The following is an 18,654-nucleotide window of genomic DNA, read 5'->3' as shown; positions in this document are numbered from 1 at the left end:
CTAGGTAGAAAGCTGAAAAACAAGACCTCCAGGGTAGTAATCTCTAGATTGCTGCCTGTGCCACACACCAGTGACGGTAAGAATAGGATGATCTTGCACATGAATGTGTGGCTGAGGAACTGGTGGGCCAGGATTTCAGATTTAGGATCTCTTTTGGGAAAGGTATGATCTGAACGAAAGGGACAGCTGAACCCGAGGGAGACCAATATCCTTTTGAGCAAGTTTGCTAGAACTGTTGGGGAGGGCTTAAACTAATTTGGCAGGGCAGTGGGAGACTGACAGGGCTGAGGATGTGGCAGTCGGCATACAGGCAGAGGCAGTATGTAGTGAGACTGTCAGGAGGACAGACAGATGATAGAACAAAATTGAAAAGGGTGATGAATAGAGAATTGAAGGTGTTATACCTGAATGCACACAGTGTGCAGAATAAGGCAGATGATCATGTAGGGCAGTTAGAGATGGGCAAGTGTGATGTTATGAACATCACTGAATCAAGGGTGAATGAAGATTATAGTTGGGAGCTTAATATCCAGGATACACATTATATTAAAAGAACAGGCAGGTAAGCAGAGGTGTGGCTCTATTAGTAAAAATTGAAATCAAATCCCTAGAAAGAGGCAACATAGGATTTAGTCCATGAGCCAGTAGGGTTGGTCGGTACCATCTGAGGGGAATAATGCTCATTGTGATTTTTGGCAAGGTATACATCTCTAGTTAGAAAATATGTGATAGCATTGCACCAGTGGTAGCTTTATGTGTGCTATCATGCATTTATAACACTACCCTAAAATAAGCATTTCTGAAAAGTGGCCGATATAAAGTATAACATATATATTCAGCCTAGTGGTATTTTGCATCAGTGATCCCTCAACATTGAAATTTGTCACAATGATAGCTGAGTTCAAGCTCTTTTCATGCAATATTGTTATAAAATTCTACATTGAAAACTACGTCACTGATGGCACTCGCAAAATAGTGCCCAATTTCAGTAGAGTGAATCATTTCATTTTTAGAAAAATATTTGTATGTTGTTATTTTGGAAAAGTCAATAAAAACCCTAGGACAGATATAATCACGTGGATTTGTAGAGAATTTATTCAGGAATTCAAATAAGTAATCACTTTTTGTATATATTCCATATTAACATCAGTACAGCAGAAAATGTTACCCCACCCCCCCAAAAGGTAAAAAACCTAATTTGGAGAGATTTCTAGAGTTTTATCAACGTCATGATATTTTCCACATTGCTGTATCAAATCAAAACAATCTTAAGCTTTTGTCATAGCATATAGAATTACAGTACAATAATTCAAATTATGGGGTTCCACATGGCCATAACCTAGGCCTCATTTGGTTGTAAAATGAATATATTTTATCAAAGACTGGTTTCCATACTTTCATAACCTAGTAATAATCATAATAATTTTCCAAGTCTTCCATGTCTTCCACATCTTCATCTGAACTTTCCACACTCTCCGAGGTGGATGCCTGGTTCTCAGTCTGCTAGTCTACAAATGTCAGTACACCTGAGGCCATTTGCAACACACATGCATCTTGGGAGTGAACATTTTTTTTGGACAGTTACAGGCCAGTAGATTCATGACGGCATTGGGTGCTGGCTGGCCTTCCATCCCGTGCACCACCAACTGTTCAGCTTCCTCTTCTCTCTCCATCTTCCATCCTCTGCCAACAGGGCTTGGCACTTGTGGGTCCTTCTCCAAACATTTTCTCCATATACCAGCCTGGTAGTTGGCTCACTGTGCATGTTTTGTTAAGCAGTCTTTGCATGGGGGGAGTTGATGACTTTCGATTTCACCTTTTTTGACACAGAAAAGGTGATGGCTGAGCTCATTGACCTTGGTGGCGATGCTTTTGGGGCAGACAGGAGACATGTAAATGCGTCCAGTTTGTCCATCAGTGCTGGGGAGAGGTCTCATTCCTGACCCAACTCTAAGAATGTGTCCTGAGTTTCCCTGTTGCTGGTCAGAAGTTTTAGGGCACTTGTCTTCCCTTTGCCTGCAAAAGCACTTACAATTTCACATTCTGTATATGCGTGCAACCCGATGAGAACCCTACAAACCTCTATGCCAACAGTGGCAGCACAACCTTCCTATGTCTACAAGCCTTGTATGGGTTGGTGCCACACTTCTGGAACAATGGGACCTCAATCTTGTCACAAAATGCTAAAGACATGACAAGGACATCTGTGTCTTCTGAACAGATCACTACAGATTGGTATCCCTCTCTTGTGGCATGGGCAGCATGGAGAAGTAGGCGGCCATCTGCTTCTTCTTGTTGATACTGAAGAGCTGATACCTCCTCACTGTCTTTAGATGTGATTCTGTAACATTTGTCATTCACAGTTGCATACAGAATCTTCTCCTGTAGCTTTGCTCTGTACTCTGCCTTCCTCCATTCATGGACAATGAAGCTAATGAGATTATTTTTCTTACTGACTTTGGTCAGGAAGCTCCTCCACTGCCTCAACATCTGTGTGCCTGTGATACCTTGCAACTCATGACCAGTCTCTTCACCCCGTGGAGATCTTTCACTATTCTCGATAGAGTTCTCCTTGTATCTGTCGAACATAACATCTGTTCTGCTACTCTGACTGCCTTCCCTCAGAGCCATACCCAGAATTGTTGTGGCAACATCTCTGAATGTAACTTGATCACCTTTCTCTCTTTGGACCAAGTTCATTCCATCAACCACTAGCAGTTTCCTGGGAGTTGCTCTTCTACTGCTACATCTTTCTGCAAGGTTGTGGCTAAAGTAGCTTTATTTGTCTTTCTCAGCAATCCTTCTGGTGTGGACAGGGCCCAGGGCAATGGTCCAAGGGGATGAGAAAGGATATCCTCCATACGTAGACTGCGCCCTTGTGCCATCACTATGATGCGTCCAAACAAAGACCTGTCTGCTTTCAAGATGATCGCCCTCCCATTTGATTTCACTTCTCTCTTCATACACATATCACTGAATGTTTTCAGTTTGTTGGTTTTCATTGGGTCATGGAATTTCTTTGCTGGTGGGTCTTCCTCTAGTCTCTCATCCTCGAAGGCTGCATAGCATTGCTCACCAATCTCATATGCCTTCATCGGGTTGGAGGCAATGTCCTTGGGGGCTGCCTTTGCCGCAGAGATGCTAATGAGGTCCCACTTCTCTGCAAATGGGTTGACCCATTCATGTATGAGGCTAACCACTGCTGAAACTGCTTCCTCATCTTTCTGGATTCTTGGCCGCTGTAGCTCCGCATGACAAAGCTCTGATTTGTTGCCTTGCACCATCTCCCTTAACTGTCCCAGGAATGCACTGCGGTACTCAGCTGTTATGTAGTAACGCTTGATAGCTCCAGCATTCAGGCTGAACTGTAATGTGCCTCCAGGAGTCTGTGTGTCTTTGTTCACTGTGGCTTCAGTAGCCTGGTCCACAGGGATCTGCCCAAAGGGGTTGTTACTTGACAGCTGCACTGAGAATTGGCCTGTCTTGAAGGTCTCATACACAGAAGGATTCTTCCCTGGGAGGTTCATCATCTGAGCAAAGGAGACAGGAACCTGGCATAATTCATCTTATCATAGGCAAAGCACCATGGTTCTTATAGCATGGAGGCACAACTCCCGGTTCCCCTCACAGAAAGCTACCACCTCTGCAATGCTATCACATATCTTCAAGCACTAGGGGTGTACACCTCGCCAAAAATCACTATAAGAATTATTCCCCCCAGATGGTACTGGTGGCCCAAATTTGGAGTCCTGGCTCACAGACTAATTGGAAGATGTAGAATTGTTGTAGGGAGAGTTGAGGAACTGCAAGGGGAAAAAGACCCTGATGGGAGTTATATACAGGCCTCCTTAGAGTAGCTAGGATGTGGGCTACAAATTACAATGGGAGATAGAAAATGCATGTCAAAAGGGCAATGTTACAACAGTCATGGGGAATTTCAATATGCAGCCAGTTTGGGGAAAAAAAATCGTGTTGGCGCGTGGCCAAGTGGTTAAGGTGTTCGCCTAGTGATTTGTAGGTCGCTAGTTCGGCTGAGGCAGCGTGTTGTGTCCTTGAGCAAGGCACTTAACCACACATTGCTCTGCGATGACACCGGTGCCAAGCTGTAAGGGTCCCAATGCCCTTCCCTTGGACAACATCGGTGGCGTGGAGAGGGGAGACTTGCAGCATGGGCAACTGTTGGTCTTGCATACAACCTTTCCCAGGCCCGCACCCTGGAAACCTTCCAAGGCGCAAATCCATGGTCTCATGAGACTAACAGATGCCTCTGATGATGATGGGAAAAAAATCATGGTAGTAATGATTTTGGATCCCAAGAGAGAGAATTTGTAGAATGCCTACAAGATGGTTTCTTAGAGCTGCTTGTGATTGAGCCCACTAGGGAGTTAGCAATTCTGGAATGAGTGTTGTGCAATGACCTCATTTGATTAGGGAGATTAAGGTAAAGGAATCTCCAGGAAGCAGTGATTGAATTCACCCTGCACTTTGAGAGGAAAAGCTAAGGTCAGATTTGTCAGAATTACAGTGGAGTATAGGGAATTACAGAGGCATGAGAAAGGAGCTGGCCAAAGTTGATTGGAGAAGGGCACTAGCAGGGATGATGAAGGAGCAGCAATGGCTGGAGTTTCTGGAAGCAATTTAGAACGTGCAGGATAGAAGGTGTATTCTAAAGGCAGGACGATACAAACCAGAGCTGACAAGGGAAGTCAAAGCCAACATAAACGCAAAAGGGAGGGCATATATTGGACGAAAATTAGTAGGAAGTTAGATGATTGGGAAGGCAACTAAAATATACATATATAAGAAAAATGCACTGGAGAAGTAGTAGAGGACAAAGAAAAGGCAGATGAACTGAATTAGTAGTTTGCATCAGTCTTCACTGTGGAAGACATCAGCAGTATGTTAGAATTTCCAGAGTGTCAGGGGGCAGAAGTGAGTGCAGTTGCTATTACTAGGGTGAAAGTGCTTGGGAAGCTGAAAGGTCTGAAAGTACAAAAGTCACTTGGACCAGACAGACTATACCTCAAGGTTCTGAAAGAGGTAGCTGAAGAGATTCTGGTGGCATTAGTACTGATCTTTCAAGAATCAATAGATTCTGGCATGGTTCCAGAAGATGGAAAATTGCAAATATCACTCCATTCTTCAAGAAGGGAGGAAGCCAAAGAAAGGAAATTATAGGTGAGATAGCCTGATCTCAGTGGTTGGGAAGATGTTGAAATCCATTAGTAAGGATGAGATTTGAGGGTACTTGGAGGCACATGGTAAACTAGTCCAAAGTCAGCATGGTTTCCTTTCTTTCTTTTTAAATTTTTTTATTAATTTTTCTAAAGTTATAAACAAAATAACAATGTTGATACAAAGAGATTGGAATAATCTTATTGTTAATAAACATATACAGAAAAGAGTTCGGATAACACAGGTACAATAGACTTCCAAACTCATGATGTAATTAATCATAGAGAAAAAAGAAATAAAAAGAAAAAAAATACAAAGAAAACCCCCAAAAAGAAACAAAAAAAAGAACTAAATACTAAACCCAAAAAAAGCAAACGGAACAAAACAAGGCTAGACCATTATCTTAAATCGAACACGTTCAATAATGTCATCAACTCCGTTCCTCTATTCATATATTATAAGTTAATGAGAAGGATTCGGAAAGGTCAAATTACATCATATGAAAATGTTGAACAAATGGTTTCCAAGTCTCTTCAAATATAACCGAAGGATCAAAAATATCACTTCTAATTTTTTTCAAATTTAAACATAATATGGTTTGGGAAAACCATTGAAATGTAGTAGGAGGATTGGTCTCCTTCCAGTTCAATAAAATAAATCTTCTGGCCATTAAAGTAGCAAATGCTATCATCCGACAGGCTGAAGAAGATAAAAGTCTATGTTCTACCATTGGCAATCCAAAAATTGCCCTAATAGGATGGGGTTGTAAATCGAAACACAGAACTGTTGAGATAATATCAAAAATATCTTTCCAATATTTTTCCAAAAGAGGACAGGACCAAAACATGAGTTAAAGAAGCCACCTCAAAGTGACGTCTGTCACAAATAGGGTTTATATGGGAATAAAAATGGGCTAATTTATCTTTAGACATATGGTCTCTATGCACTACTTTAAATTGTATTAATGTATGTTTAGCACATATAGAGGAAGTACTGATAATTGAAAAATTTTATCCCATTTCTCTATAGGTAAGCAAAATTGAAGTTCCCTTTCCCATTCATTTTTAATTTTATCAGATATACCTGGCTGTAATTTCATAATTATATTATAGATAGATGCTATTAACCCCTTCTGAAGAGGATTTAAACCTAAAATTTTATTGATGATATCAGTAGGGTATGAGGTCGGGAAGGTAGGTAACATAGTATTTAAAAAATTTCTTATTTGTAAATATCTAAAAAAATGGGATCTAGGCAAATCAACTTTCTCAGATAACTGTTCAAAAGACATGAAACTACAGGGGGGCCAATATCCTTTCAGGGAGGTTTGTTAATGCTATTGGGGGAGCTTTAAACTAGATTTGCAGGGGGATGGGAACCACAGTACCAGAGCTGACAGTGTGGCTGGGGTGAAAATAAATGATGTTAAAAGTTCAAGCAAATCCACTAATAGAAAGGTTGTGAGTGGTGGTAAAAATCTTTTGAGGTGTATATATTTCAATGCTAGGAGTATTGTGGGGAAGGCAGATGAGTTGAGGGCGTGGATTGACACGTGGAATTATGATGTTGTAGCAATTAGTGAAACTTGGCTACAGGAGGGGCAGGACTGGCAGCTTAATATTCCAGGCTTCCGATGTTTCAGATGTGATCGAGGCAGAGGAATGAAAGGTGGGGGAGTGGCATTGCTTGTTAGGGAAAATATTACAGCAGTGCTCAGGCAGGACAGATTTCGGGGTTTGTCTACTGAGTCCTTGTGGGTGGAGCTGAGAAACAGGAAAGGTATGGCCACATTAGTGGGATTGAATTACAGACCACCCAATAGTCAAAGAGAATTGGAAGTGCAAATCTGCAGAGAGATAGCAGGCAACTGCAGGAAACATAAAGTTGTGGTGGTAGGGGATTTTAATTTTCCATATATTGATTGGGTCTCCCATACTGTTAGGGGTCTAGATGGTTTCCAGTTTGTAAAATGTGTTCAGGAAAGTTTTCTAAATCAATATATAGAGGGACCAACTAGAGGGGATGCAATATTGGATCTCCTGTTAGGAAACGAGTTAGGACAAGTGACAGAAGTCTGTGTAGGGGAGCACTTTGATTCCAGTGATCATAACACCATTAGTTTCAACTTGATCATGGACAAGGATAGATCTGGTCCTAGGGTTGAGGTTCTTAACTGGAAGAAGGCCAAATTTGAAGAAATAAGAAAGGATCTAAAAAGCGTGGATTGGGACAGGTTGTTCCCTGGCAAGGATATGATCAGTAGGTGGGAAGCCTTCAAAGCAGAGATTTTGAGAGTGCAGAATTTGTATGTTCCTGTCAGGATTAAAGGCAAGGTGAATAGGAATAAGGAACCTTGGTTCTCAAGGGATATTGCAACTCTGATAAAGAAGAAGAGGGAGTTGTATGCCGTGTATAGGAAGCAGGGAGTAAATCAGGTGCTTGAGGAGTATAAGAAGTGCAAGAAAATACTTAAGAATAAAATCAGGAGGGCTAAAAGAAGACATGAGGTTGCCTTGGCAGTCAAAGTGAAGGATAATCCAAAGAGCTTTTACAAGTATATTAAGAGCAAAAGGATTGTAAGGGATAAAATTGGTCCTCTTGAAGATCAGTGTGGTCGGCTATGTGCAGAACCAAAGGAAATGGGGGAGATCTTGAATAGGTTTTTGCATCTGTGTTTACTAAGGAAACTGGCATGAAGTCTATGGAATTAAGGGAAACAAGTAGTGAGATCATAGAAACTGTACAGATCGAAAAGGAGGAGGTCCTTGCTGTCTTGAGGAAAATTAAAGTGGATAAATCCCCGGCACCTGACAGGGTGTTCCCTCGGACCCTGAAGGAGACTAGTGTTGAAATTGCAGGGGCCCTGGCTGAAATATTTAAAATGTCGCTGTCTACCGGTGAGGTGCCGGAGCATTGGAGAGTGGCTCATGTTGTTCCGTTGTTTAAAAAAGGATCGAAAAGTAATCCGGGAAATTATAGGCCAGTAAGTTTAACGTCGGTAGTAGGTAAGTTATTGGAGGGAGTACTAAGAGACAGAATCTACAAGCATTTGGATAGACTGGGACTTATTAGGGAGAGTCAACATTGCTTTGTGCGTAGTAGGTCATGTTTGACCAATCTATTGGAGTTTTTCGAGGAGGTTACCAGGAAAGTGGATGAAGGGAAGGCAGTGGATATTGTCTACATGGACTTCAGTAAGGCCTTTGACAAGGTCCCGCATGGGAGGTTAGTTAGGAAAATTCAGTCGCTAGGTATACATGGAGAGGTGGCAAACTGGATTAGACATTGGCTCGATGGAAGAAGCCAGAGAGTGGCGGTAGAGAATTGCTCCTCTGAGTGGAGGCCTGTGACTAGTGGTGTGGCACAGGGATCAGTGCTGGGTCCATTGTTATTTGTCATCTATATCAATGATCTGGATGATAATGTGGTAAATTGGATCAGCAAGTTTGCTGATGATACAAAGATTGGAGGTGTAGTAGACAGTGAGGAAGGTTTTCAGAGCCTGCAGAGGGACTTGGACCAGCTGGAAAAATGGGCTGAAAAATGGCAGATGGAGTTTAATACTGACAAGTGTGAGGTGTTGCACGTTGGAAGGACAAACCAACGTAGAACATACAGGGTTAATGGTAAGGCACTGAGGAGTGCAGTGGAACAGAGGGATCTAGGAATAAAGATACAAAATTCCCTAAAAGTGGCATCACAGGTAGATAGGGTCGTAAAGAGAGCTTTTGGTACATTGGCCTTTATTAATCAAAGTATTGAGTATAAGAGCTGGAATGTTATGATGAGGTTGTATAAGGCATTGGTGAGGCCGAATCTGGAATATTGTGTTTAGTTTTGGTCACCAAATTACAGGAAGGATATAAATAAGGTTGAAAGAGTGCAGAGAAGGTTTACAAGGATGTTGCCAGGACTTGTGAAACTCAGTTACAGAGAAAGGTTGAATAGGTTGGGACTTTATTCCCTGGAGCGTAGAAGAATGAGGGGAGATTTGATAGAGGTATATAAAATTATGATGGGTATAGATAGAGTGAATGCAAGTAGGCTTTTTCCACTGAGGCAAGGGGAGAAAAAAACCAGAGGACATGGGTTTAGGGTGAGGGGGGAAAAGTTTAAAGGGAACATGGGGGGGGGGCTTCTTCACACAGAGAGTAGTGGGAGTATGGAATGAGCTGCCAGACGAGGTGGTAAATGCGGGTTCTTTTTTAACATTTAAGAATAAATTGGACAGATACACGGATGGGAGGTGTATGGAGGGATATGGTCCGTGTGCAGGTCAGTGGGACTAGGCAGAAAATTGTTTGGCACAGCCAAGAAGGGCCAAAAGGCCTGTTTCTGTGCTGTAGTTTCTATGGTTTTTCTATGGTTTCAATGAAACAGTTATCCAGAAATAAGTCACGAAAACATGTTATACCTTTCGTTTTCCGTATCAAAAAGCTTGGTCCATAACCGAGGGTTGAAAAAAAAATTAGATATAATGGGGCTTGATAATATAAATTTGTTCAAACTAAAAAATTTACGAAATTGAAACCATATTTGTAATGTATGTTTAACTATTGGATTAACCATTTGTTTATTCAATTTAGATAGTACAGAAGGAAGTGAAGTTCCTAAAATGGAAGCCAAAGAGAACCCTTGTACAGAGTAGCCTTCAAGGTTTACCCAATATGGGCTTGAAATTATATTCCCAATCTTGCGTCCAAAATATTAAATATCGAACATTAATGGCCCAATAATAAAATCTTAGATTAGGCAGTGCTAAACCACCATCTTTCTTGGACTTCTGTAAATTTTTTTTTACTTAATCTGGGATTTTTGTTCTGCCATATATAATTAGGAAATTTTAGAATTGATAGCATCAAAAAAGGGTTTAGGAATAAAGATTGGTATCGTTTGAAATAAATATAAGAATTTAGGCAAAATAATCATTTTAATAGCATTAATTCGGCCAATCAGTGATAGAGACAATGGGGACCACTTAGTAATCAGTTGTTTAACCTGATTAATTAACAGTAAAAGGTTGAACTTGAATAGATCCTTATGTCTCTTAGTAATTTTAACTCCCAAATAAGTAGTCAGTAACCACTCTGAATGGAGAACATCTATAAATGGGAACCTGCATATTTAATGGAAAAAGTTCACTCTTACCTAAATTCAATTTATAACCAGAAAAACTACTAAACTGAGCAAGCAAAGTTAATACTGCCGGAATAGATTTCCCTGGGTTAGAAATATATAATAATAAATCATCTGCATATAGTGATAATTTATGTGTCTCATTTCCACGGGTGATGCCAAATATATTAGGGGAGTCACGAATAGCAATAGCTAGCGGTTCCAAGGCAATATCGAATAGTAGTGGACTAAGGGGACAGCCCTGCCTAGTACCACAGAATAGATGAAAAAGGGGAGATCTTTGATTATTAGTAAATACCGAAGCCAAAGGAGTAAGAAATATCTATTTAATCCCAGGTATAAATATTGGACTAAAATTAAATTTCTCAAGCATGGTTTCCTTAAGGAAACATCTTGCCTGATAAAACTGTTGGAATTCTCTGAGAAAATAACAAGTAGGATAGATAACTGAGAATTGGTGGATGTTATGTACTTGGATTTTCAGAAGGCCTCTGACAAGGTGCCACACGAGGCTGCTTAGCAAGGTAAGAGCCCATGGTATTACAAGAAAGTACTAGTATAGATAGCTCATTAGCTGATTGGCAGGAGGCAAAAAGTAGGATTAAAGAGAGCCTTTTCTCATTGGCTCCCAGTGACTAGTGGTGTTCCACATGGGTTGGTATCAGGATTGCTTCTTTTTATGTTGTATGTCAATGATTTGGATGATGAAATTGATGGCTTTGTAGCCAGGTTTGAGAATGATACAAAGATAGGCCGAGGGGCAGGTAGTATTGAGGAAACAGGGAGGCTGCAGAAGGATTTGGACAGATTAGGAGGATGAGCAAAGAAGTGGCAAATAGAATACAGTGGTGGGAAGTGTATGGTCATGCATTTTGGTAGAAGGAATAAAAGCAATGGTATTTTCTAAATGGGGAGAAAATTCAAAACTCCGAGGTGCAAAGGTATTTGGGAATCCTTGTGCAGGATTTATTAAAGGATAATTTGCAGGCTGAGTCTGTGGTGAGGGGGCAAATGCAATGTTAGCATTCATTTTAAGAGGACTAGAAGATTAAAACAATGATGTAATGCTGAAGCTTTATAAGGCACTGCTGAGGAATACCGTGAATACTTGGAACACTGTGAGCAGTTTTGGGCTCCTTATTTAAGAAAGATGTGCTGAGACTGGAGAGAGGTCAAAGGAGGTTCAAGAGAGTGATTCTGGGAATTAAAGGCATCATATGAGGATCCCTTGATGGCTCTGGGCCTTTACTCACTGGGATTTAGAAGAATGGGTGGCAATCTCATTGAAACCCACCGAATGTTGAAAGGCCTAGACAGAGTAAATGTGGAGAGGATGTTCCCTATAGTGGAGGAGCTTACAATCTGAGGATACTATCTCAGAATAGAGGAATGTCCATTTAGAACAGAGTTGAGGAATCATTTCTTTAGCCAAAGGATGGTGAATTTGAGGAATTCGTTGCCACAGCTAGCTGTGGAGGTCAGGTCATTGGGTATATTTAAGGCAGAAGTTGATAAGTCACGGCATGAAAGGTTATGGGGAGAAGGGAGGAGAGTGAAGTAAGAGGGAAATGGACCAGCTATGATCAAATAGCAGAGCAGATTTGATGGACCAAATGGCCTAATTCTGCTCCTACGTCTTATGGTCTAATATATAATTGATGCCTAACCCAAGAGTATCAAGTCATTGCCAGCAGAAAAGGTACAGTATCATAGAAATTTACAGCACAGAAATTCATTCAACCCACTATTTTTCTGAGATCTGATATTTCACCCCAGCATTCTTAAATGCAGATTAACAAACAGCAACTTAAATGATTTATCTCTCACTGTGGCAATAACTTCATCACTTACAAACACGATCAATTTATTATCAAGCCCAGTCATCAGTTAAGCTTATATCAGAAGCTCCCAAATATAATATCCCAACCAACTGTGCATAAGCTGATCATCATTGGAATAAACAATCTGATGTCAGTTTTAGACCAAGAACTAAACCCCACTTTCTTGACTTTTATACAGCAATTCCACTTTTTTTATTTTCACATTCACTACAGACTTACTTTGCACAGAAGCTTCATAAATGTTCTACTCCATCCCCTACATTTTTACCTAAACAGTATTTCACTTGCCACCGATCAGTCCCTGAGGTTCCCAGTTTCCTTATTTACTTTAATCAATTCATCAAAATGCTCATCCTTACTTATAAATCGTTGTAATGTTTCTTACAACTTTTTGACACATTTGTATCATAATACAAAAAAGGTTGCTCACATTTTTAATAAAACTCACTAAGTTTTAATAAAAACCATTGCAAACACTTTAATAATTCTTAGTTGATAGAACTAGGAGTCAAAGTCTCAGAATCTATGAGGAACCATTAACTTATACTTTCTCAGAATTTCTATTTAGATTTCACCACAACTGCAATAAAAACGTTTACCAAATACATATATTTCGAAGTGCTGATTAAAATCAACTATTCTACATATGAAAACAACTCCATGTCCTGAAAAAATTGAGCTTATACTAGGTTGGCAAGCTACATCGATGCTACACAAATGCTCCACTGTGACAACTTCCAACAAGAAATATACTTACTGCTTCAAAACATTAACATTTGTCATTACCAAATCCTTCATCTTCAATGAAGTAAAGCCTAACTCCTGCAACGGGGAAAATTTTGTGGTAACAACAGGTCATAGGCTAGGTATTCAGCAGCCAATAACATGCTTTGATTCCAAAATCTCTTATCTACCATCTAAAAGGAGGAGACCCTATCCAGGGGCTTGAAGGGATATCCTTCATTTGTCTGAATGAGTGAAGCTCCTGCAACATTCAAGAAAGTTCAACACTATCCAGGACAAAACAATCAACTTAAGTGTCCGCCTATCTAACACTGAATGGCTGCAATATACATTATGTAGAAGATTAAAACATCTTTTAGTAAGTTATTCCAATGCTTCTCTTAGCCAAGGGTAAATAAATCATTAGTGTCTACCATAAATAATCTGATCTGGATCTATGCCTGCTGGGAGCTCTAAAAGGCAAAACTTGAACCTCTTTAAAATGGTTTGAATCTCAGTCCAAATGAAAGAATGCAAAACATTTTTGCCAAATTTGACATGTTATTGAAAAAGAATATTAACCAAACAATACAGTAAAAAATGCCATAATTATATCAGAGTTAACTGTAAATTAAATACAGATGTGATGAACGTATCTATAATTGCAACAAAATCCTGAGCAAATGTCATATTCATCCGGAACTTGCTGACAAACACCAGTATGTTCAAGACTTCAGGGCATGTACATTCAAACACACTTAGGGTAACTCACAAATCTGTTAACAAACTCTTGCTGGCAAATTTATCATATTACTTCACGACGAAGTTCCATGCAGAGTAAAGCATAAAATTACAGGATGTTCTCATCATTTATGCTAGTGAATCTAATAGTGGATCCTTTGTCTGGTTATAGCTGACATAGGATCTACAAACCCACTCAATTTGATGAAGACTTTTAAAAAGTCAGATTAAATTATATTTACTGTAAAAAGTTAAATTTACTGCATTTCTAAAAATTTATTTTCTAAAACAGTTTATCAAAGATATTGAAACATTTTCTAAGATTTGACACTTGCAAACTTTTGCAGTCTGGCAAAGGTTTTTTCATCAATTTTTTCTGGCCCACCTATTTAACCATACAGGACCTTGCGACTTAGGGTCTAGTCATGCCTTTCATCAAGTTCAGCCTTCCAAAAATGAACCTGGTAAACCTGCAACTAGTGTGCACTTAGTGTTGAACTTGATTCAGCAAATCCAGCCACGTTTGCTTTATGTTTTGCCACCTCGGAAATAGCCATTATACAGTGCACACCAATGTGGGAAGTCCTATTAAATACAAGCTTCGCCTACTTTAGCATTAAAGAATAAAACATAATGTGTACAGCCAAGGCAGATCCAAGTTTTTTCTTGACTTATGTGGAAATTGATCCTTAAATCCAGGTGATTTTGGCAGAGCAGAAAGTGGAGAAAACTTAAAGTTCCAGGGGAACTACAAAGATAATAGTGCATGGCAAATAATGCTGTTTCTGAAATACATCAGTTACAATCAATATCAATGCATCCAGGTTTGGAGGATTCCATTGACCTAGCCAAAGACGAGAGGCATTGAAGAGGACACAGCAATCAATCTTTCCAAAAGACTAGAATCAAACAGCAAAATAAAGCAATGTCAAAGTCACAAAATCTAACATCAGTGACTCAGATGAGGGCTTTTTTCTGCAGGGGCTGATATGGTAGTGTCCAAATACGAACTTGCAGGTAAAATGAGGCCTTTGGGTACAGGGAAATTGAAGATGACATGGCAGCTTCGAACAAAAGCACAGTTGATGTTGGTGTCATGATTAAATTTTAAAAGGATGAGTGAACTAAAGCTGAGGGTGAACCATTTTATAGTGGCACCAAGCAAGGGGACCAGCAAGGTAAAGTTCAGCAGCTTAGTCACAACAGATTCACGGGAGCAGGAGACAGGTCATCGGCAGTGTACTAAAGGCCACTAGAAGAAGAAAAAAACAGGAAAAAAGTTTGGGTGAGGTGAAGTTTGATTTAGTGCCAAAAGGGAAGACATGGGAATCAGCAAGATTATTCAAGTAGGTGCTAATCAACTGGTCATAGCAAACTATTATAAATTACTCTTCGTTAGACCTGAAGCATGAACATTTCAATCAATAATTCAATGACATTTTCTGCATCACAATCAAATAGCTTTGGCAATGACAGCAGCTACCTTCACAGAAGTAGACTCTGAAGTAAGATAATTATTCTATAGTGTGCAAATATAGTGTAACCTCTATGTTGCACGCTCGGCATCCTGTGGTTTTAGATATACTTTGGTTATTATTATGTTTCCTAAGGTGGAAATTAGACAAATGGTAGTGTCACATATAATGCAAGTGTTAAAGCTGTCCCCCGAGGTTGTACTTTATTAGGTATCAAAACACTAAACTTCTCGGTTAGATTGCTATTACGAGTACAGTAAATAATCTAGCATTTAAAATATTCTCTCTCCATCCCTGTCCTCAATACCCAAAGGACACCATAAACAATAAACTTTCAAACATTGGTATGCAGATGATAACCAGAATATGTTATTTTGTTGTGACATTTCGTCAAAGCTCTCTGAAAAACATTAAAAAGACTGTATAATTGCCTGTAATTATGAAATGAATATGTATTGTCAAAAAGCATATTTATAAAATGCAATCCCAGTTGCCACAGTTACTCCAATTCAGAATACTGTAATATTGAATTTTTAAATGATCTGTTGTTTTACATATTCTATTGCTGAAGAAATAATAGCCAACTGCCATCTTACAACATGTCATTAATATATCTGCTTGAAGATACGAAATGTTTCAGGATCACACCTGCTCAATGTTCAATATTACACATTCTAATAACATCTTTAAAAAATTCTCTAATTAAGACTGCATCCAAAAACAATGTTTATCGATGCTATTGAAAAGACAACCACCAACTTTTTTATAAAAGAGGGTGGAAAAATATAACAGTGATTAGATAATAATCACAGATATCAGCCAGACACTTTCATTCACTACTACCTTGGGCACACAGTAAGTTCACTTAAAATAAATGCTCATTTTAAGCAAGTAATATGCACCTTGAAAATTTAAAAGCATATGATCAACAATCTATGAGGCATAGATAGAGCAGCATACATTAACATTGAACAGTATAGTACATTGACAGACCACTGCCCACAAAGTCTGTGCCAAACACCATGCCAATTTAAAATGCACATCTACCTGCACATAGGCTATATCCCCCCCGCCCCCATTTGAAGGGGATGAAAGAGGAAAATGCCTGTAAAGAGGAAAGAGGAAGTGTGTTGATAAAGTAAAGCTGCTTAGTGTTTAGTTCTCAAGTACCTGTCAGTTACACGATGCAAATACATTTCAAGTGAGGATGGCACTTCCTTCAGCAATTTGTTGTTCTCCCCCCCCCCCCGAAACATCATTTATTTTGCAAACCTACATGCTTAGGAGAATTGACAATTAGGCAGGAACCCTGCAAAGTTCAGATTTGCTGAATTTACAAAATCCAGAGCTTCAATCTTTAGTCAGGTGCCAGGTCATCACATCTTAATTGTCAAATCTATGCAGTTATGTAGATTAAGCCCCATTCCTAATACAACAAAACTCTAGGGATCGGTGCTACCTGCCTTCCAAATTACCTCTCACGTCGAAACAAGGATCAACTTTCCTCCCAATTAACTTTCAACTCCTTTAAAGATTATGCAGCAACACTTGCCTTCTATTGTTGAAAGCAAACACTTAAAGAAATCAAACAGCATGGATTCTCCTACCAATATTGCTGTCAAATTTGCACAGCTAAATAAATCAAATCTCATCCAAATCCTCCCATCCAGATTTACATGGCAATTTTTATTTTGCTTTTTAAAACATACATCTACCTTCCCCAACCCTCCCTGTCCCCAATCTACATACCAGAACTCCTCATTATTCACCTGTCAACCTCTCACAATTTAGACTCAATCCCCAAATGATAATAAATATTTAATAAGGGATAGGGAGACATCCCAAACCTTCCTGTTATAGCAGTTGCACCTGCATAGCTGTGAGGATCAGACTCTGGTGAGATACCCTCCAAAATAATCCATGAAACAGTAAGATGTGGGAATCAGTAAGCAAGGACCAACATCTTTGCCAAATTGCTAATTATATAGGTGTTGACAGGAAAACAACATAACCATTCTGCTCCTCACAATTTACCAACCTTAGATGCTCAATACAAAGGCTCAACAGATAATGGCCCATTTTTCTTTATTGATTATGATGAAGGTGATCCGGGAATGCAACCCTCGTCGCTTGGTTTATCTGTTACACCGGCACAATGCAATAGCTTGTCTCCCATCTTTTGATTTAGCTGACAATGTGGTACAGTACATGAAAATTGCCCTCATTTGCTAATTTACCTGTCAATCCTGCACAAAGCAAGGGTTCAGCCTTTAGACCGGACAGGGAAGGGGCAAGGGAGCGGACAGGTAGAGGTGGACGGCTTGAGTGAAGTGGTCAGTGGAGGGGAGGAAATTGGGTTTGGAAAGGGAGAGAGGAGCTCAAGAGAAAGGCTGGACCATCGCATTATCTTTATTGTTTTACCTGCTAGTGCTGCCTGATGATTATTTCTGGGGCCCTTTCTCCCACCGGGTAACCAGGCTGCCACCCCCGCCGCCTCTCCGTGTGCCCGGCCTGATGAGTGGCGGGTCACAGGCCAGACTTGGCTCACTCTTTCCTGGCGCTCTCTCACACTGCAAGGCCCTGCAGCTCCCAGCCCTACCTGTGCGTTTGCTCATTTTCCTCCTCGTTATCTCCGTCGATGCCGCAGGTATCGTGATCGTCCAGCTCCAAGCTCTGCTGACTGGCCGCTGACTCGCTGTCCTCCGCCATCGTGCAGGCGCCGCCGAGTCCGGGGAGCCGGCAACAGCGCCGCCGCGCGTCGGGAACAGAGCGGCTCCGCAACCCGGTGAACGTCAGCCTCCGCAATACTAGAAACTACCATCTCCCAGCTCCGGCAACTCTACGCAGCCACCGGTAACCACTACCTTCCGCAATTCTCTGCAAGTCCCTAGGAATCACCACTTCCCACAGCTTTCCGCAAGCACCATAACCCCGGAAACCTGCATCTCGTCGGCTCCGAAAATCTTCCCATGACCAGAGGTACCTGGTCCTTCAACACGGAAAGTGCAACTCCTGCTACAACCAGTTGCCGTGTTGGGAACGAAATGTTATGGTCTTATGTAACCTGCATTTCCTGCAATCCCAGGAACCCCCCCCCCCCGAGAAGATAGTAAGTATCTTTTTTTCGTGGTATCTAAAACAATATGTTATACTACAATAGAAGACTGTGGACCGACACAGGCAAGTGGGTTTGTAATAGATTGGTACAATGGTTGGAATGGCTATTATATACCAAAGGGCCTGTTTCTGTGCTGTGTTATTCTCCAACAAACTAGGGAAATCAACTCCTGAACTGATGATCCCAGAGTCACGGGAAGGTGCATTTCCTGCAAACCCAATATGCCACACCTCCTGCAATAAACTGTTGTCTGTGAGAACCTGTACCTCCCACAACCCCAACAGTCTGCACTGTCTTGTACCTCCTACAGCTATGAGAAATTACACCTTTCACTACTGCCATAAAATCCCCGAAGCTGTGAACCCGCACTGCCCCCACATGGCTGCACTGACTACAATCCTGGGAATCTGAAACCATTCCCAACTGAAACCATTCCCAACACTGG

The 18,654-nt window shown here is 40.5% G+C and overlaps 1 protein-coding gene across 2 annotated transcripts in view; it reads right to left on the bottom strand.

The window, feature by feature from the left end:
• nmt2 (N-myristoyltransferase 2) overlaps positions 1–17,850 on the bottom strand; it is a 77,369-nt gene extending 59,519 nt beyond the window's left edge. The window contains exon 1 of one of the 2 annotated variants that reach the window (XM_072253742.1): positions 17,691–17,850. In XM_072253742.1, the coding sequence (XP_072109843.1) occupies positions 17,691–17,800 (110 nt within the window). In that variant the 5' untranslated portion in view covers positions 17,801–17,850. The remainder of the gene's footprint in view (positions 1–17,690) is intronic. The other variant, XM_072253741.1, reaches the window with a different exon arrangement.
• Between the last annotated feature and the right edge of the window lie 804 nt (positions 17,851–18,654).

The sequence above is a fragment of the Mobula birostris genome, chromosome 3 (assembly GCF_030028105.1).
Source record: "Mobula birostris isolate sMobBir1 chromosome 3, sMobBir1.hap1, whole genome shotgun sequence".
Classification (NCBI taxonomy): Eukaryota; Metazoa; Chordata; class Chondrichthyes; order Myliobatiformes; family Myliobatidae; genus Mobula; species Mobula birostris.
Note: the sequence above shows the minus strand (reverse complement) of the source record. Positions and strands in the feature narration are given on the sequence as shown.